Source organism: Galeopterus variegatus, unplaced genomic scaffold, assembly GCF_000696425.1.
Source record: "Galeopterus variegatus unplaced genomic scaffold, G_variegatus-3.0.2 Scaffold5248, whole genome shotgun sequence".
In the NCBI taxonomy this organism is placed as follows: Eukaryota; Metazoa; Chordata; class Mammalia; order Dermoptera; family Cynocephalidae; genus Galeopterus; species Galeopterus variegatus.
This window is the reverse complement of record NW_007731359.1, coordinates 6,460-29,525: the sequence shown is the minus strand read 5'-3', so window position 1 is coordinate 29,525 and position 23,066 is coordinate 6,460. Positions and strand designations below refer to the sequence as shown.

General features: G+C 41.2%; 1 protein-coding gene across 1 annotated transcript; it reads left to right on the top strand.

Moving 5' to 3' along the window:
* Positions 1 to 11,151: 11,151 nt before the first annotated feature.
* On the top strand, positions 11,152 to 22,715 carry LOC103604572 (zinc finger protein 485-like). The gene is made up of 4 exons (XM_008589146.1): positions 11,152 to 11,283; positions 12,763 to 12,889; positions 13,357 to 13,452; positions 21,562 to 22,715. Exons 1-4 carry the CDS (start codon positions 11,152 to 11,154, stop codon positions 22,641 to 22,643), a joined length of 1,437 nt encoding a protein of 478 aa, XP_008587368.1. The 3' UTR covers positions 22,644 to 22,715.
* The last annotated feature ends 351 nt before the right edge of the window (positions 22,716 to 23,066 follow it).

Below are 23,066 nucleotides of genomic sequence, written 5' to 3'. Positions count from 1 at the left end.
TACTCCTTCAGGTCATCCTGAGGACCACATGAAATAATCACAGTGCCTGACAGTAGAAGGTAGCTGTTGTCATTATCGTTATTGACCCTTACATGGCACTTGTCAGAGGGCTGCCCTGGAGCCGTGAAGGCATTGCAAGAGCATGCTTTATGTCTGCTGCAAGTCTTGCTTTCCCCAGGCTCTGACTTTCCATTGCTTTTGTCTCAATTAATTCTCACAGCGCCCCTGGGAAGGAAGTGAGCAGAGATTATTAACTGTTTTACAGTCGAGCAAATTGAGACCATGTTAGCCTTTCCAAATGTTTTTCATCTGTTTAAAAAAAGGGGGGGAGGGGGGAGCAAGATAAGATCCTGGTGGCAGCAGAGCTTTTGAATCTCCACAAATTGCTCATAAAAATCGCTGAGTCATGAGGACAGCAGAGGATACATCCCACTGGACAGCGCTTGACAGAACCAAGGGTCAGGTGTCTCCACAGCCAAAGAACAAAAAGGGTGGGACCCAGCCATCACCAGGGTTAGCAGCGGCGCCAAGATAGTGAAGGTTCCAGAACTCACAACACAGAAGTTGCCAGCAAATAATGCAGCCCCAAAGAAGAGAGCCCCATTCTGAATGGAATCATAAGCAAGCAGCCCTGAGAGCGCCTTTGGAAGTGGCCTAAGTTTCCACAGACTCTTCTACAAACTCCATCACAGGCTCCAAGTTGCAGGCAAGTCCAAACAAGACTGCAGGGAACTGAAGAAGCCAGGGCTCTTCGGAGAAATGGCTGATTCATGGCAAAGTATGGCATGATCCTGGGACACCTTGTTCTGCTGGAGAGCAAGGAAGCACCAAGGACTGATAACCTCATGCTGTGAGGACCCGGGGCAAGTTGAACAGCTTCACTATTTGATTCATACAAATCAGCTATCAAATAAATGTTCAAGGCACTTAGGAAATTTGAATATGTACTAGATATTAGATATCAAAGAGTCTGTGGAAATACACAAAGACCAACCAAATACAGGAAGACCAACCTGTTTATTCAGAGTTAGAGCAAGGGAGTTAGCTACCGCCACTTGTGTTTTGGCAGAGATTCAAAGGCAAGCAGAGGAGTGGGAAAACTTTACAGTGAAAAAAGGGGATAGCTTTAGGTGCACACTGATTGGAGGCTGTTGGCTTGAAGGAGCTGGAGGCAGCTAACTAGGAGCATGACATCCCATGTAATTGTTTAGAGGGCGTATTTGACTTTCTCTGGTTGGTCCTAAGGTGAAAATGGGGACAAAGATTACAGAAGCTGCTATGGTTTGAATGTCCCCTCCAAATCTCCTGTTGAAACTTAATCCCTATTTCTGTGGTTACTAGATGCAGGAAAGGGGGAGGAAGAGGGGAAATAGTGAGAAATTGGCTAATGGACATAAAACAGCTAGTTAGGAAATGTAAGTTCTATTGGTGTACATTTGAGCCAGGCATCTATAGTTAACATTAATTTATTGCATGTTATCAAATGGCTAGAAGAGAGGAGATCAAATGTCCTCACAAAGAAATGATTAAGTTTTACAATGGCAAATATCTGATTATCCTGATTTGATTATCACACATTGTATACAGCTGTTGATATTCAACTGTGTACCCCACAAATATGTATACTCAATTACATTTCAATAAAAAATAAATTTTTAAAAATGAAACTTAGGGGCCGGCCCGTGGCTCACTCGGGAGAGTGCGGTGCTAATAACACCAAGGCCCCGGGTTCGGATCCCATATAGGGATGGCCGGTTCGCTCACTGGGTGAGAGTGGTGCTGACAACACCAAGTCAAGGGTTATGATCCCCTTACCGGTCATCTTTAAAAAAAAAAAAAAATGAAACTTAGTCTCTATTGTAACAGTATTAAGAGGGTAGGAAATCCCTGACAACACCAAGTCAAGGGTTATGATCCCCTTACCGGTCATCTTTAAAAAAAAAAAAAATGAAACTTAGTCTCTATTGTAACAGTATTAAGAGGCTAGGAAATCTGACTGCGGTATATAGAAATCTGACTATGCCACAGCCCTCATGAATGGGTTAACCCATTCATGGAGTAAATGGGCTAATGGGTTAGTGGCTTAATGGGTTATCATGGGAGTAGACTCATGGTTTTATAAGGAGAGGAAGGGAGCACATGAACTTGCTCTTGCTGTTTTGCCACGTGATGCCCTGAAATGCCTTGGGATTCTGCAGTCTCCCCTCCAGGAAGAAGGCATTCATCAGATGTGCATCCTCAACCTTGGACTTCCCAGCTTCTGGAACTTTAAGAAGTATTTTTTTTCTTTTTAAATTATCCAGTTTCAGGTATTCTGTTATAAGCAACAGAAGACTAATTCAGAAGCCATCAGTTATTCATCAAGGTATGGCTGTTTGTGGGCGACAGTTAGAGGGATTATTGTGTGGCTTCCTGGACTGGATGCTAGAGGTGGTGGTCTGACTTCCTACATGTCTGATTTATAAGCCGATTTCCTGGGCTGGTCACTGCAGACAATGAGTTGGCCTCCTGGGCTGATTACTGCATGTTGTTTATATGTGGTCTCACCACTGCACATTTGCATATTCAGTCTCTCAAATTATTATTTTTCTAAGTGTGACAATGCCACATGTAAAAAAATAAAAGACTGTTAAGCAAGATGTATACCTGAATATTTACAGCTGAAATGAGGAATTCATTTAAAATAATCCAGAAAAAAGGGTGTGTGTGGGAGGAGAGAGTGATAGATAAAATTGGTACAATCTTGATATTTGTTGAAGCTGGGTTATGGACACATAGAGATTCATTATATTACTCCATGCTGTAGATGTTTGTAGTTTTCCATAACAAGTTTTGCTATTGGTGTGGGATTGTACCTACCTCACAGGGTTGCATGTGAGGGTTAAATGAGACAATTCAAGTAGACGTCTTAGCACAAGGCTTGGCATGAGGTGAGTCGTACCTTGCAGCAGGTGTCTGCTGAGCACTTTTCTGGCATTTATTTATTCTTACGTGGGATTGTGAGGAAAATAGAGTAGTTTAGTCAGGCCCCCTCGCCTCAGGTCCGGTTGGGGGTGGTGCAGCACATTCTTTGTAAAGTTGTGAGGGGGTGGAGATAGTGCACATGTGTGCCAGGTACTTTTAGCTTGTTGCTATTCTTATGTGTTCTTCAGTGTGTGAAGCAGAGGCTTGGCAGAGCTCGTATCTAAAAATAGAGCATGTTTTCTTTGCCGGCAGCTGCTCAGTTTCTCTTTGGACTGCCTAGCTCTTAGACATGTGTGTGCTGAATAAAGACTATTCTTTCTTCAACCAAGGCTCCAAGGACCTTTTCCTGTTACCTAGCTCATGGACCTGCATGTGAAGGGTTTGTGAACGGGCTCGAGGGGTCTGTAAGCTCCAGACCCTAGCCCTAGCTCTACAGGGATACTATATGGGATTATACTACATGGGACTATACTACACAGGCTGTTTTGTAAACTGATTTTTTTTCACTCAACAATATTTTGTGGGGGCCAGCCTTTGGCTCACTCGGGAGAGTGTGGTGCTGATAACACCAAGGCCACAGGTTCGGATCCCATATAGGGATGGCCAGTTAGCTCACTGGGTGAGTGTGGTGCTGACAACACCAAGTCAAGGGTTCAGATCTCCTTACCGGTCATCTTTTAAAAAAAAAACAACAAAACAATATTTTGTGAGCATATTTATGCAACAAATATCTATATCTGCTTTAATATTTTTAATGGCTGCCCAGTATTCCATCATATGGGTTTACTATAATTTATTAAACCTGTCCCTTATTAATAGTGACAATGTTGAACTTCACCTGAGCCTTCTGCTTCTGGAAAACAGCACAGTCCCCAAACTTTGGTTTTCTGAAATCTCCTCACCTTTCATGTTTCAGAAAAGGGCTTATGACAAAGAAGCTCCCTCCACATGTGACGGAGGTGTGACCCACCACACTCTTCCTGCCCATTCCCTTATTTACTTGCCTCTCTAAACCCTGGCCCCTCCTTTCCCTGAGACCTTGGTTCTCCCTGTTGCAGTAGCCCGAGTATGGTCTGCTCGGGCATGCCTGGTGCCTTGTCCATTTTTATACACAACATAATCAATGTACTCACGCGTTTTGCCTTCAGACAGTGGGATGATTATCTCCTTAGGACAAACTAGAAGTGAAGTTGCTGGCCCACAAATGTGGTCACAATATGCTCTTTACTTATCTTCCAGCCTCCAGTCCCTTCACTATCCCAGATCCCCCAGGCGATCTTTTGAGAATCAAACCTGCTCATGTCTCATCCTGTATAAAACCTTCCAAGGCTACCCATTGCCTGCAGGGAGAGGCCAGACTTTTCATTTTGGCCCTCTGGGCCTCGTCACCTGGCCCAGCCTGTTTCCAGCCTTGGTGCTGCCCACTGGCCAGAGAGCTGCATCTCCACTTGGCCCTGAGCTTATCTGAAGAACAGGGATGGATAACACCATCCACTTCATAACGCCAAGAAGCTAAAAAGTGAAAAGTTTTATCATTTAGCAAAAAGCTTGTCTCAGTAAATTTTAGCTGGTAGTAATTGAAACAGTGAAGTCTCCATTTTGAGTGTGTAATCTCTATTATCAGTAAGTAACTTGCTGTTCAAATGATTGACTTACTGCCTGCAGGCTCTGCCCCATCTGCTCCCTGGCAACAGATGCCAGCCAAGCCCCACGTGGGAGCACTTGCTGTGGAGTGTGCTAAAAAAGGGTGTGTTTTGGTCTTGGGTCACAGGAGGTGAATGGTATTTCAGTTCAGACAGGAGGAGTCGGCCAGGACAAGAGTGAGGGCCCAGGTGGGCCAAGCAGAAGAAAGAGCTCAAGGTAGTGTCCCAGGTGCAGCAAACCTTCTCAGCTGGGGTGAAGCTGGGGTGAGCAAGGGGCTAAAGGAAGCAGGTGAGCAGGGCAGATGTGGGAAGTGAGAGGAGGTGAGGCAGGTGGGGAGGAGTGATGGAAAGCCAGTGGAGGCAGTTGTGCTTTGGGGTCCACGGATGAGTGTTTGTACCCCAGCTCTGCTATTTACTAGCAAAGTTAAGTTCTCTGAACCAGTTTCCTCATCTGCAAAATTAGAATAATAGTGTACAGTTCCTCCTTTGGTGGTGGTGAGGATTCAGTGCAATGATGTGTGTAAAGGGTTTTGCATGTCCTCTGGTGTATAATAACTCAGTAAATATTAGCCATATATAAATGCAGGTCCCTGATCGGGCCCCCAAAATAAGGAAAGGCTAGTTCTCAGATGCCCTTGCTGGAAAGAGAGGAATGGCCCAATGATGTGGTCCCCTTGGGACCTGGTAAAATTATGGTAGTAGTTATCATTAGTGTCATAACCACATTCACAGGCCCATCTTAGACTCAGGTCTCCTGGTTTCTGGATGGTGGGTCCATCAACAATGTCTTTGGTCACATAGCCTCCATTTCAGTCAACACTAGGCCATGACTCACTTCCGCAGCATGTCCCCCTCTCCACCATCACCCCCTTCACTCTACCTCTTGAGCTCTTCTCCACCTCAGAGGCTGGGAGAGGATCCCACAGGTCACACGGTTTGAGGAGCGAAGGAGGCCAGTGGACAGGAGATGCCCAGAGCGCTTGATCAGCACCAACTCTGTGTCTCCTCAGGAGGTTAGATAGTTGTTTTTGACAATAATAATCTCTCTTTGACTTGATGAGATGGTGTAGTGTGGCATAAGATAACAATGCCATTGCAGTTTAGTGGAGGAAAGCATAGACTTTTCAATCAGTGGTGCTGGGAAGATTGTCAGTTCATCTGAGACACACTTAGATCCTACCAGTTATATGATGTGAGCATCATACAAATAAATGACAGAGTATTAAAGGCAAAATGTTAAAGAACAGAAAAAAAAAAACCACAAAACTAAGTGTGAGCATCATACAAATAAATGACAGAGTATTAAAGGCAAAATGTTAAAGAACAGAAAAAAAACCCCCACAAAACTAAGTAAATAAATGACAGAGTATTAAAGGCAAAATGTTAAAGAACAGAAAAAAAAAAACCACAAAACTAAGTGTTTTGGGTTGAATTGTGTCCCCTATAGATTTATATATTGAAATCTAACCTCCTGTACCGCAGAGCACAACCTTATTTGGAAATCGGGTCTGCAGGTGTAATGAAGTTAAGATGGGATCATTATGGTGGGCTCTAACCCAATATAACTGGTGTCCTTTATAAGAAGAGGAAATACCATATGAAGTCAGAGACACAGGAAAAGTACTATGTGATAACAGAGGCAGAGATTGGAGTGATACAGTGGCAAGCCAAGGAGTGCCAAGGATTGACAGCAACCACCAGCTGCTAGGAAGATTCAGGGAAGAACCCTACCCAGAGTCTCAGAAGGAACCAGCCCTGCTGACACATTGGCTTTGGACTTCTAGCCTCCGGAACATGAGAAAATTAATTTTTGGGCCGGCCCGGTGGCGCACTGGATAGTGCGCCGCTTGGGAAGCGCTGCGGCGCTCCCGCCTGAGGGTTCGGATCCCACATACAGACCGGTTCCCGCTCACTGGCTGAGCAAGGCGCGGGAGCAACACCGAGGGTTGCGATCCTGTTGCCGGTCCCCAGTCCGCTACGGGGGCAACACTAAGGGTTGCGATCCGTTGCCAGACACGGAAAAAGACAAAAGACAAAAAAAAAAAAAAAAAGAAAATTAATTTTTGTTGTTTAAGTTTGCAGTACTTTGTTACTGCAGCCCTAGGAAACTAATACAACCACTATCTAATTTTAGAACGTTTCATCACCCCCCAAAAGAAACTGCGTACACATTAGCAGTCATTTCCCATTCCCCGTACCACCCCTCTTCTGTCTTCCCACCCCCAGCCACTGGCAATTTTCTGTCTCTATGGAATTGTCTTTTTTAGATATTTCATGTACATGGAATTATATAATATGTGGCATTTTGTGACTATCTTCTTTCACTTACCAATATGTTTTCAAAGTTCATCCATATTGTAGCATGTATTAGTACTTCATTTTTTTAATCGATGAATATTATTCCATTGTTTGTCTATACCACATTTGTTTATCCATTACCAGTTGATGAATATTTGTGTATTTCCATTTTTTGGCTCTTATGAATAGTGCTGCTATGAATATTCATGTACAAGTTTTTGTGTGGATGTATATTTTCATTTCTCTTCAGTGGAAAGAATTATCTTCCTAGGAATGGCATCACTTGATGAAAATGTAACACTATGTTTAACATTTTGAGGAACTGCCAAACTGTTTTCCAAAGTGGCTGCACCATTTTACAATCCCACTAACAATGAAGGAGGATTCCAATTTTTCCACATTCTGATGGCTTCTTTTTGTTGTTGTTTATTAATATTATTTTTTTACATTCTAAGATGTGGAGCATTTGCAGGGGAGGGGTTGGGGAAGGGAGAAGTAAATAGGGTGGGAGAAGGGGGAAGGAGAAGGAGCATGGTTGAGGCCTGTGGCACCCCCCTCATTCCTGCAGGGGAGACCGGGGGGGGGGCTTCCAGTGGTGGCTTGGTCATTCAGGGCTAAATGCAAATGTCAGGGGGTGTGGCCAAAGCCCTTGGCTGCCCCCTCCAACCTGGCTCGGGAGCCCTGGGCACTTCCTGCAGCAGCTTGGTGGTTGTCACTGGGCTGGTTGTGGGTGTTGGTGGCATGGCTGAGGCCCCCAGCCTTCCCCTGTCCCTGGCTTGGGAGCCCAGGGGGCTTCTGTTCCTTCTAAGTTTTATAGATGTCCCTTGGTGGTGTGAGACCTTTACTAGTTAACATCAAACTTTGTCTCTGGACTATGGGTATTTTGTTTTTTCTTTCATTTCTGTGTTGGATTATTCACTGTTCCTGGTATTTTGTTTTTTCTTTCATTTCTGTGTTGGATTATTCACTGTTCCTACCACTTAAACTGCACTGGAACTAATTTGTTGTCCTTTGCTTACTTCTAAAATGGGGGAACTTCCTGTGGGGACCAGCACTTGAGCCCTGTGGTTGAACTAAATTGCTGCTTTGCTGCCGATTCCCTGGGGAAGGCTTTTTGTGCAGCTCAGGTTTTCACAGTTGACTTTATAGGTACTTCTGGGTCTTGTGAGGTCTGGTACACCTGGTTTGTGTAGAAACTTTGGTCTGGGCCTGAGTGTTTTCAGCAAACTGCTCCTTCTGCAATTTTGTATTCCTGACCAGTCTCCTCTGAGTGGGCCTGTGCTGATTGGGGTGCAGATCAGCTGCCCTTGTTGTGTCCAATGTTACCCCAGTGGGCCTGTCTCTCCCACCACCCACACTCCAAACACTTCCCATGGGACAGACCATGTGCCAGTCCCTTGCGATTACTCACTGGCCTCTGAGTGCCTCCTTTTTCAGTTGTCTCTGGCCCCTCACTCCTACGTGGGCCCATGGGAACCCTGTTAGTGGTCTTCCTGGCCTGGGGGCCACCAAGGCCCTCTTCTCCCTTGCTGCCTCCAAGCAACTTCATACAAAGGGCACAGCTGCAGCTTTTGCCAGCTCTTGCTCCGTGTCCTCACCAGCTCCAGCCTTGAAGCAGCCAGAATTCGAAATGGTGGGAGTGGTTCTTTCTTTCTTCATCGTGGCTTCTCCTGCCTTCATGAACTCTGTAGGTCTCTCCTCCTCTTCTTCTGAGATCTAGCGGCCCCAGCTTGGCTGTCGTTGCTTTTTAATAGTTGTAAATTGGTTGATTGTGGGAGAGAGTGATGCTGGGGACTGTCTATTCTGCCATCTTGACCAGAAGCCCCTGTGATGGCTTCTTATCTCATTCAAAATAAAAGACAATGTCCTTTCAGTGACTAAATATACCAACGTCTTTTCCTATGTCCTTAGTGTCCTAATCACATTGACCTTTTGCTCTTTCTCAGATAAACAAAACACACTCTTTAGTGGCTTTTCATTTGCTGTTTCATCTGTCTGAGGACTTCCCACAAATATACTCTCAAAGGAGCTGACTAAAGCTCAGTCAAGGAGGGAGTCCTTATCAACTGTTCTGTTCTTAGCATCTAGAAAAGTGAGTGGCATATAGTGGGGGCATTGGCCAACCATTGTTAAATCAGTAAATGAATGCCCTATCCTGAGAATTTTCTTTCAAACAGAAAGTCCTCATTGAACAAAAAAGATACATTTTCCTTCCTAAGCTGTCCAATTCCTGAAGTTTATTAAGTAGAAATACATACATACACACACATATGTACACACATTTTTTTTTTTTTCTGGAAAATAATAACTTTGTTAAAACAGGCTCAGTCTTGTTTTATTTTCTGTATCAGCAAAGTGTGAGGAAATAATTTTTAGTGTTTTGGGTACCATACTTTTCTAACATGCTTTTTCTTTGCTTGAATTGTCAAAGTCAAATTAAAAAAAAAAAAAAGACAATTGTCAAAGTCAAATTAAAAAAAAAAAAGACATCCAAAAAATCGCTTTCATTTGGGAAAACAGAATTGCTATTCGGGGCATACACTCAGGCTGGGGTGGTCTCTGGTATGTCCAAAGAACAAAGAAAGGGTTGGGCGTTTTACTACAAAGAGAAATGCTACATATTCATATTGTATTTGAAAGAAAGCTCATTGGCGCTAGTGAAGTTTTGGGGAGTTGGCAAGCTCTAATTGGTGAGTGATGGCAGTAGGTAAAGCCAGTTTTAGAGTCACTGGCAGGTCGTTTCAGCAGCTACTATATAAACCTAGTCTTAGGGTTATAGCAAGCGTTTCAGCAGCTGGGCTTGCAGGAGATTCTTGGAGCAGGTGCTGTGTGCCGCGGGCGTTCATTCCCCCTCTCTCTCCGCCTTTCAACTCTGATTTAGTTTGGGTATGACAAGAATGACCCAATTTGTATAACTAACTTTCATAAAGTCGAAACAGGATTATATGGAAACACACAAACATAAACAGCTACCCAAAGTAACATAAAACATATCTCAGATCCTAATCAGTGTCTAGCAGCGGGTGCCAATCTTGGCTGCACATTAGGATCACTTGGGAGCTTTTAAAAATTCCGATGCCAGGGGCCGAGCCCAGAGCAATTAATACAGAACCTCTGGAGCTGGACGCAGGCGCCTTTACCTTTCAAAGGTCCCCAGCTGCTGCCAACGTGCTCTCAGGATGGAGACCCCCAGGCTCGGGCTGGCCCAGACTACATTTCCCAGAGGCCTCCGCGGCCACTTCCACTTCCGGCCTGCTAGCCTCTGCAGAGGCGAGGGCGGCGGCGGCGGCTGTGGGACCGCCTGGGCCGCCCTTGCCGCTTGGTGCCCTCCGGGGGTGGACACCGCCCGGCTGGGGCCTCCGGCCTCCGGACCCTGGCGGGTGCGCCCCTCCATCCCCCTCGATAACTTCGTATAATGTATGCTATACGAAGTTATTACGTTCCACTTCCGCCTGCTAGCCTCTGCAGAGGCGAGGGCGGCGGCGGCGGCTGTGGGACCGCCTGGGCCGCCCTTGCCGCTTGGTGCCCTCCGGGGGTGGACACCGCCCGGCTGGGGCCTCCGGCCTCCGGACCCTGGCGGGTGCGCCCCTCCATCCCCCTCGAGGGGAGCCGGGTTGGGAGGGGACAGCCGTGTGGGCAGCGCCCACCCGCAGGGCTGTGCGGTGTGGAGCGATCGCCCGAGTTTGGCGCCCGGGCCAAGAGGCTGAGCCACCGAGACTGTCCTTCCGTGCTGGCTCGCTGCAAGGCTGGACTCCAGGATGGGTCTCAGCCAGTTTGCAGAGGGCAGGTTCTAGCTAGTGTAGGACGTGGAGGGACTTCCTCATATTTCCTTTCTTCTTTCCCAGATTGGCTTACGCAGGATTCTCTGCTTTGCCTTGGAGAGCAGTTCAGGAGACAGATGGCCCCAAGAGCCCCGATCCAGGCAAGTTTGGCTTTTCCTTTTCCTGATAAATGGCCATGCGTTTCAGAGTGAGGTGGCGTTATGCCTCTTGTCCTGAAGGTGCTCTGCCCCGTGCATGGACCGAGCTGCCCGAGCCAGTCCTGGATGGGTCCAGCTGTACCTCTAACTCTCTCCCCGCTGTTATCCCCTCATCTTCTGTACCCATTACATAGCCATTCACCAAATAGATATTGATATCCATGCTTTCTAGAGTGCTAAAAACTGAAAAATACTTTGCAAACTTACAGAAGACGAAAAACGGAGACATTTAGCATACAAAGACATAGGCCGAAAGATCGGTGAACGATGCACGTGAGAGGAATGGCAGCGCTCTTGACCTTCAAGGTGGACGGTGGTCACTTTAGTTCTTCCGGAAGAGCAAATGAAATTTCCACAGCCGCAGAGGGGTGGGAGGTGACCAGGGGAAGGCGCTGCAGTGTGAGTGAAGTTATGATGGTGAAACCATGAACAAACTGGCCCCCAGGAAATTTGGGAAACCTTTGTAGTCTAGAATGCCAGGCTGGAGTTTGCCTTTATACTGGAGAAAATGGGTTTGAAGGATTTTGAAACGTTGATGTGAAGTAATCAGCATTCTGAAAGGAAGCGATAAATATTTGAATGTTTGCTACACAAGTTAAGAGTAACAAAGAAAATTTTAAAAGTTAAAGATCATTCACACTCTTACTACTCTAAAAAATGAGGTTATTTCATTTGAAACACCTTTGTATATATATATTTTTAAGCTTACCTTTTTTCCATTTAATATGTCACAGCCATTTCTTTCAATTTGTTCCGGTCATATTACCACTTTTTATAGCTGCCTTTTATGCTGTTCGCTCAACCAGCCCTGTGACCTTGAGCAAGTTCTTTCAACTCTCTGAGTGTTAGTATCCTTAGCCATAAAATAGATAGAACAATACTTTATACAGTGTGGCGAAAATTTAGAGAGATAATGTGCATTTTAGGGCTTAGCATTGTGCCTGGTACATATTGAGTAGCTGCTGTTCAAATCCCCTTACCCACCAGCTGCCAAAGGGTAAAAAAAAAAAGTTCCTGCTGTTACGAAAAGCAATTACGAGTAGCTGCTGTTCAAATCCCCTTACCCACCAGCTGCCAAAGGGTAAAAAAAAAAAGTTCCCGCTGTTACGAAAAGCAATTACATTTTTTTTTTTTTCCTTTTTGTCTTTTTCCGTGTCCGGCAACGGATCGCAACCCTCAGTGTCGCCCCCGTACCGGACCGGGACCGGCTACGGGATCGCAACCCTTGGGGTTGCTCCCGCGCCTCGCTCAGCCAGTGAGCGGGAACCGGCCTGTATGTGGGATACGAACCCTCAGCGGGAGCGCCACCACGCTTCCCAAGCGGCGCACTATAGCAGTGCGCCACCGGGCCGGCCCAGCAATTACATTTTTATTTTATTCTAAAAGTTCTGCCCCAGAGTCTGACCATACTCCCTGTGAATTCTAGGATAAGGCCTGCATCACTTTCCATGTCTCTCAGAGTTTCTGTTCATTTGTTGATTGAACAAATCCCATGAAGAGAAATGAAGCAGGTTGCAGGATAAAGAGTGCTGGAGGATGGGGTGGAGAGGAGAGAATACCTTTCTGATTAGGGGACATAGCAAAGGCCTGTGAAGGGAGGGATGAGCAAAGGCCAGTCCTGGAGGAGGAAGCATGACAGCCACTTCGGAAGAACCTGAGCAGGGTGGCAGTGCTCGAGCGAGGGGTCACAACCTCCCCTCACCCCCGCCGGGTTTTCCAGCTTCTCATCTTTTACTTTTTCATTACTGTGAACAGAATCAGAGCTATCAAAAGCTGGTCTTGAACATCTTTCTTTCCTTCTCTGGTGCAGCTTCTACGTCAGGGGTGAAGGTATAAACAGTGGTCCCCGAATGAGCAGAATGGGGTTTGGTTTTGCAGGAATCACTGACGTTTGTGGATGTGGCTGTGGCCTTTACCCAGACCGAGTGGAGACATCTGGATGCTGCTCAGCAGGCTCTGTACAGGGATGTGATGCTGGAAAACTATGGGAATCTGGTGTCTGTGGGTAAGGATGCCTTCTTGACTCATAATTGGTCAGAAGGGCAATTTTGTGTTTTCACAGGGTAAATGTTTTGGGGTATTTAAGAATGTCGAATTATTTATTTATTTATTTTGAGCATGGGCTTAGAGGCTGGAGTTAATGCTCCTTCCACCCCTTGGAAAGGTCAGAGCCATACAGAGTGTAAGATGGGCTGCTTTATTGTGCAGGCTAGTGCAGTTCTCTAACATTTTCATGTCAGTATTCATCTGCCTCCCAAAGTAGGAGCTTCTTATTCTCAAAGAGGACCTGGTTTTCTAATCAACTCTCCCTCCTCCGTTTGTATTACTGCATGAGCTGGACATTCTCTGTACCACCTAAGGCCTCCCTGACCTATCCAGGTTCCCTGTTGATCTGCAAGTTGACATTGAGGTCTGGGATAACTCTTTGTGCTCATAATCACAGTCACGTTCTTTTTCTTTCTCTGTGAACAGGGCTTCTCTCTTCCAAACCAATACTAATCACTCAGTTGGAGCAAGGGGCAGAGCCCTGGATGGAGGTGCGAGAGGTTCCACCAGGTACTCGTGCAGGTGAGTGACGTGGGGACTGTTTCCAGCAGTAGGGCAGCACCCAGCACATGAGGAGAGGTTTTTGGGCAGAAAGTTCATTTTAGAGCGCCCACATCTGTGTGGAAGGGCTGGGACATGTGACATTAGTCTCCTCTAATGGCATCCTCATGTCAAGTGACTTGCAGGTTTTCTTCTCATTCTTTCCACTGCTGTGGAGAGCTGCTGCCTTCACCAGGGCCTCAGGCCTGTGACTTCCTGCCCTGACTCCTCGATCTTTTCATGTTCTTTTTCCCTCTCTGTTTTCAGGCATTTATCAGGCAATCCTTTGTTTCTTTCTACCTTCTGTCCACTGTCAGTTCTTTCCAGATTCTCTCATAGTTAGTATGTTAAATTACTGTATACCACTTTCTAGTGGCATTGGCAGATTCCAAACATAAGCAGTTTCCTAACTCTCAGGTAATTACTCTTTTTGGCCAACAAACTGATGGGGCAGTATTTTCTTCTCTTTTCTCATGGATCTTTTTATATTTCTCTTTTCTGCTGTCCTTCGCTCTTGGATCTCATTGTTTTCTATGTATACTTTGCATATATTTCTGTATGTAACTTTCTCTGTGTCATAGTTCATTTCTAAATCTTTAAACATGGAAGTTTCTCTCACCCAAAATATATATCCTGCCAGTATTCCTTCTTCTAAAATTCTAATTGTCATTTTCCTATTTCATCTTCAGGGAACTTTTATAACTATATTTCATAGAAAAGACCAGTGATACGTAATCTTGCTTACCTAGGTCTTTTTGTGTTTTGTTTTGTTTTGTTTTCCACAGGGGTGGGGGGTACTTTTGAATGCTTTTCAAGTAATTTCTTTTATTCTTATTATCTTTAACTTTTTCCTCAGTAAATACTTGTGTTGATTCCTTATATAGTAACAATAGTAATTCTAAGACCAGTGATACGTAATCTTGCTTACCTAGGTCTTTTTGTGTTTTGTTTTGTTTTGTTTTGCACAGGGGTGGGGGGTACTTTTGAATGCTTTTCAAGTAATTTCTTTTATTCTTATTATGTTTAACTTTTTCCTCAGTAAATACTTGTGTTGATTCCTTATATAGTAACAATAGTAATTCCGCCTTCCTTATTCTTTGTTCTTTTTTATTTTAATTTTGGTTGTTATTTTAAATAGAATGTTTAAAACTTAGATGTACTTAAAACTAACAGTGTTTCCTCTATTGTTTTTTTCATCCATTTAAAGGATTAGTAAATCTTTCTGCAAGGACGTTACAACCGTTCAATGTTTTGTGTGTTTTTTTCTTTTTTGTGTATTTTTCTCTGTTAGTGTCTAGAAATGCTTACCTCTATTGTTTTTTTCATCCATTTAAAGGATTAGTAAATCTTTCTGCAAGGACGTTACAACCATTCAATGTTTTGTGTGTTTTTTTCTTTTTTGTGTATTTTTCTCTGTTAGTGTCTAGAAATGCTTACGGTACAAAGTTCAGATGGTTCAAATGGTAAGCAGTCTCCTTCACGTACCTTTCTGATCCTTGTGGAATCCTTGCGTAAGTTTCTTATGGAAACTTCCAGATATGATGTACGCTTTGCAAGAATATACATGTATTCCTTTCCTTAAGGGCATGAAAGCACACTATTCTGCATCTTACATTGGCACTTATATCTTGGAAATCATTTCATGTAGCTACATCATTTAGAGCTGCTATTTTTCTGTTTAATGCCTGCATAGTGTTCCATGGGTGTATGGTCTTTATGTTATTAGTTCTCTTTAGTGGGCCTAATAACTATGAAGAGTGTTGCAGTGATTATCTTCATACACATCAATTCCCTCATGTACAAGTAAATCTATAGAATAAATTCCTAGGGGAAGGATTGTTAAGCTAAAGGGTAAGTGTATTTTCTAATTTGGTGGATACTACCAATCTTCATAGAGATTATACATATTTATACTCCTAATGACAACGTCAGAATGCCAGTCTATTCACAATTTATCAGTAGTGTCTCAAATACTTTTTGATTGTTGGCAATCTGAGAGGTGAAAATATTTATTTCATTGTAATTCTGATTTACACTTCTCTTATCAGGAGTGTGGTTGAGCATGTTTTAACATTTTCAGGAACTCTTGAATTTCTTTTGCTGAGAAATGCCTTTTTCTGTTTTTTACCCATTTTACTACTGGGTTGTTGGTCTTTTTATTATCAATGTAAAGGGCTTTTTATTCATTGAGGAAATTAGCTCTATGTCATACACACTACAGATTTTTAAAAAATTTGTTTTGTATTGACTTTTTTTTGTATCGTCAACAATAATGGTAGTGATAGCTATTCTTGTTTTTTTTGTCTTTAATCGGATTGTCTAGAGTTCTCCAACTGAGCTGGCTATTGGGTTGGGATACATATATGTTATTATGTTAAGGAAGTAGTTAATTCACATCTTTTATTAAGAATTTTTTAAAAAAATCAAACATGCTGATTTTATTAAATGCCTTTTCAACATATATGGAAATGATGTCTTTTCCCTTTTGGTCTATTAGTATGGTAAATTTTATTCTCAGTTATCTCATTGACTTTGCATTCTTAGCAGAACCCCACTTGGCTGTGGCAAATTATATTATTCTTTTAATATTTCAGTGGATGATTGCTAATCTTTCATTTAAATTTTTGCACTGATACTTAAAAGTGTTCACAATTTTCCCCCCCAATTTGGCCATTTTGATTTGGTTTTGATTTCAATTTTATAATCCTTTTATAAAAAAATTTGGACCTTTTCTACTTTCATCCTTTAGTCTAATTTAACTCACATGATGGCTGTTCCCTAAAGGATTGGGTGCTTTGTCTTATTTTTACTTATTTATTGTGGTGGGGAGCAGGAAGGAGGACTAGGAGGTAGCTCTTTGACAATATTTTCTTTTATATAGTGACTTGTCCAGGTAGATTTTCTTTCTCTCCAGGAAACAGTTTTGGTAATTTAGTTTCCTAAAAAGCATCCAGTAATTCAGGTTTTCAAATTTATTTACATAGTGTTGAACATAGTAGCCTTTTATGATTCCTTTTATAATATCCTCAGCATCTTTGGTTACTTTTCCCTGATTTCTTACTTTGTCTTTTCCCCTTTATTAGCTCTATCTTATATATTTTTTTAAAGAAGAGCTCTTGGATGTATTTATTAGTGTTACTTTTTTTTGTCTTTTAAATCTTTAATTCTTGTTCCCTTTGCTTTCCTTTAGATTTATTTACTTTTTCCCATTTTTAGTTATTTACTTAATTCACTGATTTTCCTTCTTTCTCACTTATGGCATATAAGTGTTTAAAGCCTTAAGCTTTTTGTTTCTGCAGTGTTTTATATTCATTAGGTTTCAATATGTAGTGTTTTCATTATCACGTTCAGATATTTTGCAATGTGTTTTGATTTCTGTGACCGAAGTATTGAGACTCATAAACTAGCCTTCTCTTTTCTTTCTTAAAGCCTTTTAAAATTGAATACATACATAGAAATGTTGATAAAATATATCCGTACAGCCTGAATTAATATTCTCATTAATTAATTGATCAATTAATTTTTTATTGGTTATGAATATTCATGGGGTACAAAGCTGACTGTCAGCACTTGTGCCCAAGATGTGATGACCAGATCCACACTGGCAGCATGCACATTACCACAAATTGTGATTATACACTGTGTCCCCCACCCAATTAATCCCCAACTTCCCTCCCCCTCCCCCTTTCCTCCACTCCACTTTGTATCCCTAGGTATGCTCTCTCCCTCTGCACGTCCAATATACCACTGTGGTTGAATTAGTATTTTAAAAGTGAATACCTATGTAACCAACACTTAGGGCAAGATACAGAATATTGGCAATACCCCAGGAAATCACACCTTGATCCTTCTCAATCATTATCAGTTTTTTTTTGTTACCTTCCTAAGTTACCAACTTCTTAGGTGCTCTTTGTATTCTCTAAGTACCATGTCTGTAATACACGTTTCTTCCATTCCTTCAGAGTCCTACTCCCTTCTCCTGTATTTAGTCTTGCCATCTTTTCTTACTTAGCAAGAAGCACAAATGGGACACATAAGTAACCCTTAGTTATGTAGAACAGAGCATTAACCAATCCTCGTGCAACTCTCATTTTCAATATTTCAACATAGAGAACATTTGAATTTTTTGAATTTTCTTTCAGTCAAGGAGTACTGGTTTGAAACAAAGATGCCAGTGCTAAAGCAGAATGACTCTGAAGGATCTGTTCTGAGAGAGCAAACAAGACATGTGCTGATAAAGAGAGGCCTGGAGCTGGAGGGCAGAGGCACCACGGAGGGGCAGCACTGTGGGTGCAAGGAGCATGGGGAAGTCTTCCAGTACATCTCCTTCCTTACTAGCCAGAGCAAACAAGACATGTGCTGATAAAGAGAGGCCTGGAGCTGGAGGGCAGAGGCACCACGGAGCGGCAGCACTGTGGGTGCAAGGAGCATGGGGAAGTCTTCCAGTACAGCTCCTTCCTTACTAGCCACCAGAGAAATCACTTTGGTGAGAAACCACATAAATGTACAGAATGTGGGATAGCCTTTATGAACAGCTCATCGCTTTTAAATCATCATAAAATTCATGTAGGCAAGCAACCTTACAGATGTATTGAATGTGGGAAATTCCTCAAGAAGCACTCAACATTTATTAATCATCAGAGAATTCATTCTANAACATAAGCAGTTTCCTAACTCTCAGGTAATTACTCTTTTTGGCCAACAAACTGATGGGGCAGTATTTTCTTCTCTTTTCTCATGGATCTTTTTATATTTCTCTTTTCTGCTGTCCTTCGCTCTTGGATCTCATTGTTTTCTATGTATACTTTGCATATATTTCTGTATGTAACTTTCTCTGTGTCATAGTTCATTTCTAAATCTTTAAACATGGAAGTTTCTCTCACCCAAAATATATATCCTGCCAGTATTCCTTCTAAAATTCTAATTGTCATTTTCCTATTTCATCTTCAGGGAACTTTTATAACTATATTTCATAGAAAAGACCAGTGATACGTAATCTTGCTTACCTAGGTCTTTTTGTGTTTTGTTTTGTTTTGTTTTCCACAGGGGTGGGGGGTACTTTTGAATGCTTTTCAAGTAATTTCTTTTATTCTTATTATCTTTAACTTTTTCCTCAGTAAATACTTGTGTTGATTCCTTATATAGTAACAATAGTAATTCTGCCTTCCTTATTCTTTGTTCTTTTTTATTTTAATTTTGGTTGTTATTTTAAATAGAATGTTTAAAACTTAGATGTACTAAAAACTAACAGTGTTTCCTCTATTGTTTTTTTCATCCATTTAAAGGATTAGTAAATCTTTCTGCAAGGACGTTACAACCATTCAATGTTTTGTGTGTTTTTTTCTTTTTTGTGTATTTTTCTCTGTTAGTGTCTAGAAATGCTTATGGTACAAAGTTCAGATGGTTCAAATGGTAAGCAGTCTCCTTCACGTACCTTTCTGATCCTTGTGGAATCCTTGCGTAAGTTTCTTATGGAAACTTCCAGATATGATGTACGCTTTGCAAGAATATACATGTATTCCTTTCCTTAAGGGCATGAAAGCACACTATTCTGCATCTTACATTGGCACTTATATCTTGGAAATCATTTCATGTAGCTACATCATTTAGAGCTGCTATTTTTCTGTTTAATGCCTGCATAGTGTTCCATGGGTGTATGGTCTTTATGTTATTAGTTCTCTTTAGTGGGCCTAATAACTATGAAGAGTGTTGCAGTGATTATCTTCATACACATCAATTCCCTCATGTACAAGTAAATCTATAGAATAAATTCCTAGGGGAAGGATTGTTAAGCTAAAGGGTAAGTGTATTTTCTAATTTGGTGGATACTACCAATCTTCATAGAGATTATACATATTTATACTCCTAATGACAACGTCAGAATGCCAGTCTATTCACAATTTATCAGTAGTGTCTCAAATACTTTTTGATTGTTGGCAATCTGAGAGGTGAAAATATTTATTTCATTGTAATTCTGATTTACACTTCTCTTATCAGGAGTGTGGTTGAGCATGTTTTAACATTTTCAGGAACTCTTGAATTTCTTTTGCTGAGAAATGCCTTTTTCTGTTTTTTACCCATTTTACTACTGGGTTGTTGGTCTTTTTATTATCAATGTAAAGGGCTTTTTATTCATTGAGGAAATTAGCTCTATGTCATACACACTACAGATTTTTAAAAAATTTGTTTTGTATTGACTTTTTTTTGTATCGTCAACAATAATGGTAGTGATAGCTATTCTTGTTTTTTTTGTCTTTAATCGGATTGTCTAGAGTTCTCCAACTGAGCTGGCTATTGGGTTGGGATACATATATGTTATTATGTTAAGGAAGTAGTTAATTCACATCTTTTATTAAGAATTTTTTAAAAAAATCAAACATGCTGATTTTATTAAATGCCTTTTCAACATATATGGAAATGATGTCTTTTCCCTTTTGGTCTATTAGTATGGTAAATTTTATTCTCAGTTATCTCATTGACTTTGCATTCTTAGCAGAACCCCACTTGGCTGTGGCAAATTATATTATTCTTTTAATATTTCAGTGGATGATTGCTAATCTTTCATTTAAATTTTTGCACTGATACTTAAAAGTGTTCACAATTTTCCCCCCCAATTTGGCCATTTTGATTTGGTTTTGATTTCAATTTTATAATCCTTTTATAAAAAAATTTGGACCTTTTCTACTTTCATCCTTTAGTCTAATTTAACTCACATGATGGCTGTTCCCTAAAGGATTGGGTGCTTTGTCTTATTTTTACTTATTTATTGTGGTGGGGAGCAGGAAGGAGGACTAGGAGGTAGCTCTTTGACAATATTTTCTTTTATATAGTGACTTGTCCAGGTAGATTTTCTTTCTCTCCAGGAAACAGTTTTGGTAATTTAGTTTCCTAAAAAGCATCCAGTAATTCAGGTTTTCAAATTTATTTACATAGTGTTGAACATAGTAGCCTTTTATGATTCCTTTTATAATATCCTCAGCATCTTTGGTTACTTTTCCCTGATTTCTTACTTTGTCTTTTCCCCTTTATTAGCTCTATCTTATATATTTTTTTAAAGAAGAGCTCTTGGATGTATTTATTAGTGTTACTTTTTTTTGTCTTTTAAATCTTTAATTCTTGTTCCCTTTGCTTTCCTTTAGATTTATTTACTTTTTCCCATTTTTAGTTATTTACTTAATTCACTGATTTTCCTTCTTTCTCACTTATGGCATATAAGTGTTTAAAGCCTTAAGCTTTTTGTTTCTGCAGTGTTTTATATTCATTAGGTTTCAATATGTAGTGTTTTCATTATCACGTTCAGATATTTTGCAATGTGTTTTGATTTCTGTGACCGAAGTATTGAGACTCATAAACTAGCCTTCTCTTTTCTTTCTTAAAGCCTTTTAAAATTGAATACATACATAGAAATGTTGATAAAATATATCCGTACAGCCTGAATTAATATTCTCATTAATTAATTGATCAATTAATTTTTTATTGGTTATGAATATTCATGGGGTACAAAGCTGACTGTCAGCACTTGTGCCCAAGATGTGATGACCAGATCCACACTGGCAGCATGCACATTACCACAAATTGTGATTATACACTGTGTCCCCCACCCAATTAATCCCCAACTTCCCTCCCCCTCCCCCTTTCCTCCACTCCACTTTGTATCCCTAGGTATGCTCTCTCCCTCTGCACGTCCAATATACCACTGTGGTTGAATTAGTATTTTAAAAGTGAATACCTATGTAACCAACACTTAGGGCAAGATACAGAATATTGGCAATACCCCAGGAAATCACACCTTGATCCTTCTCAATCATTATCAGTTTTTTTTTGTTACCTTCCTAAGTTACCAACTTCTTAGGTGCTCTTTGTATTCTCTAAGTACCATGTCTGTAATACACGTTTCTTCCATTCCTTCAGAGTCCTACTCCCTTCTCCTGTATTTAGTCTTGCCATCTTTTCTTACTTAGCAAGAAGCACAAATGGGACACATAAGTAACCCTTAGTTATGTAGAACAGAGCATTAACCAATCCTCGTGCAACTCTCATTTTCAATATTTCAACATAGAGAACATTTGAATTTTTTGAATTTTCTTTCAGTCAAGGAGTACTGGTTTGAAACAAAGATGCCAGTGCTAAAGCAGAATGACTCTGAAGGATCTGTTCTGAGAGAGCAAACAAGACATGTGCTGATAAAGAGAGGCCTGGAGCTGGAGGGCAGAGGCACCACGGAGGGGCAGCACTGTGGGTGCAAGGAGCATGGGGAAGTCTTCCAGTACATCTCCTTCCTTACTAGCCAGCAGAGAAATCACTTTGGTGAGAAACCACATAAATGTACAGAATGTGGGATAGCCTTTATGAACAGCTCATCGCTTTTAAATCATCATAAAATTCATGTAGGCAAGCAACCTTACAGATGTATTGAATGTGGGAAATTCCTCAAGAAGCACTCAACATTTATTAATCATCAGAGAATTCATTCTAGAGAGAAACCCCACAAATGCAATGAATGTGGAAAAACTTTCAGAAAGAACTCTATCCTTTTGAATCATCACAGAATTCATACTGGCCAGAAACCTTACATATGTAATGCCTGTGGGAAAGCCTTTGCTCAGAATGTAGCCCTTACTCGTCATGAGAGAATACATAGTGGAGAGAAACCTTTTAAATGTAATGAATGTGGGAAAGCTTTCAGGGATAACTCAACTGTGTTGGAACATCAGAAAATCCATACGGGTGAGAAACCATATCAGTGTAATGAATGCAGAAAAGCCTTTAGGAAGAGCTCCACTCTTATAAGTCATCAAAGAGTGCATACGGGAGAGAAACCCTATCATTGTAGTAAATGTGGAAAATATTTTAGGTATAGCTCATCCTTTGCTGGACATCAGAAAACTCATAGTGGAAATAAACCCTATCAGTGTAGTGACTGTGGGAAAGCCTTTACGAAGAGTTCAACCCTTCTTGGACATCAGAGAATTCATACTGGGGAAAAACCCTATCACTGTAAGAAATGTGGGAAAGCCTTCCGGCACAGCTCAGGCTTTGTTGAGCATCAGAGACTCCATACTGGAGAAAAACCTTATAAATGTAATGAATGTGGGAAAGCCTTTCCCCAAAGTTCAGCCCTTAAACAACATAAGAAAATTCATAACAAAGAAAGAGTCATCAAATGTAGTTAGTGTGGTAAATCATGCAGAAGTAGTTTATCCCTTCTAACCATGGATGTTCAATAAATTGCACATTTAACAAAAGTATTGTGTACCTCTTTCTGGGAGAACTTCTTACTTGTGAGCATGTTCATTGTAGTGTGGTTTGTACTAATGAAACATTTGAAGAGCCTAAATGTCTATCAATATGGAAATGGTTACTATAGAATACTATGTACCAATTGAAGAGCATGAGGGTAGAGCTGTAAATACTTCAGTCAAGATATCCCCAGATACCTTAAGTTAAGAAAACGATTTATAGAAAATCTGTATATTATAGTCTTATTTATATTTTTAAAAAATGAAGCATTTTTTTCTTATATAGTATCTATTTAGAAAGACTTGGAAAAATGAAGGTCAGACTTTAATAGTTATCTTTGAGAAGGATGTGCTATT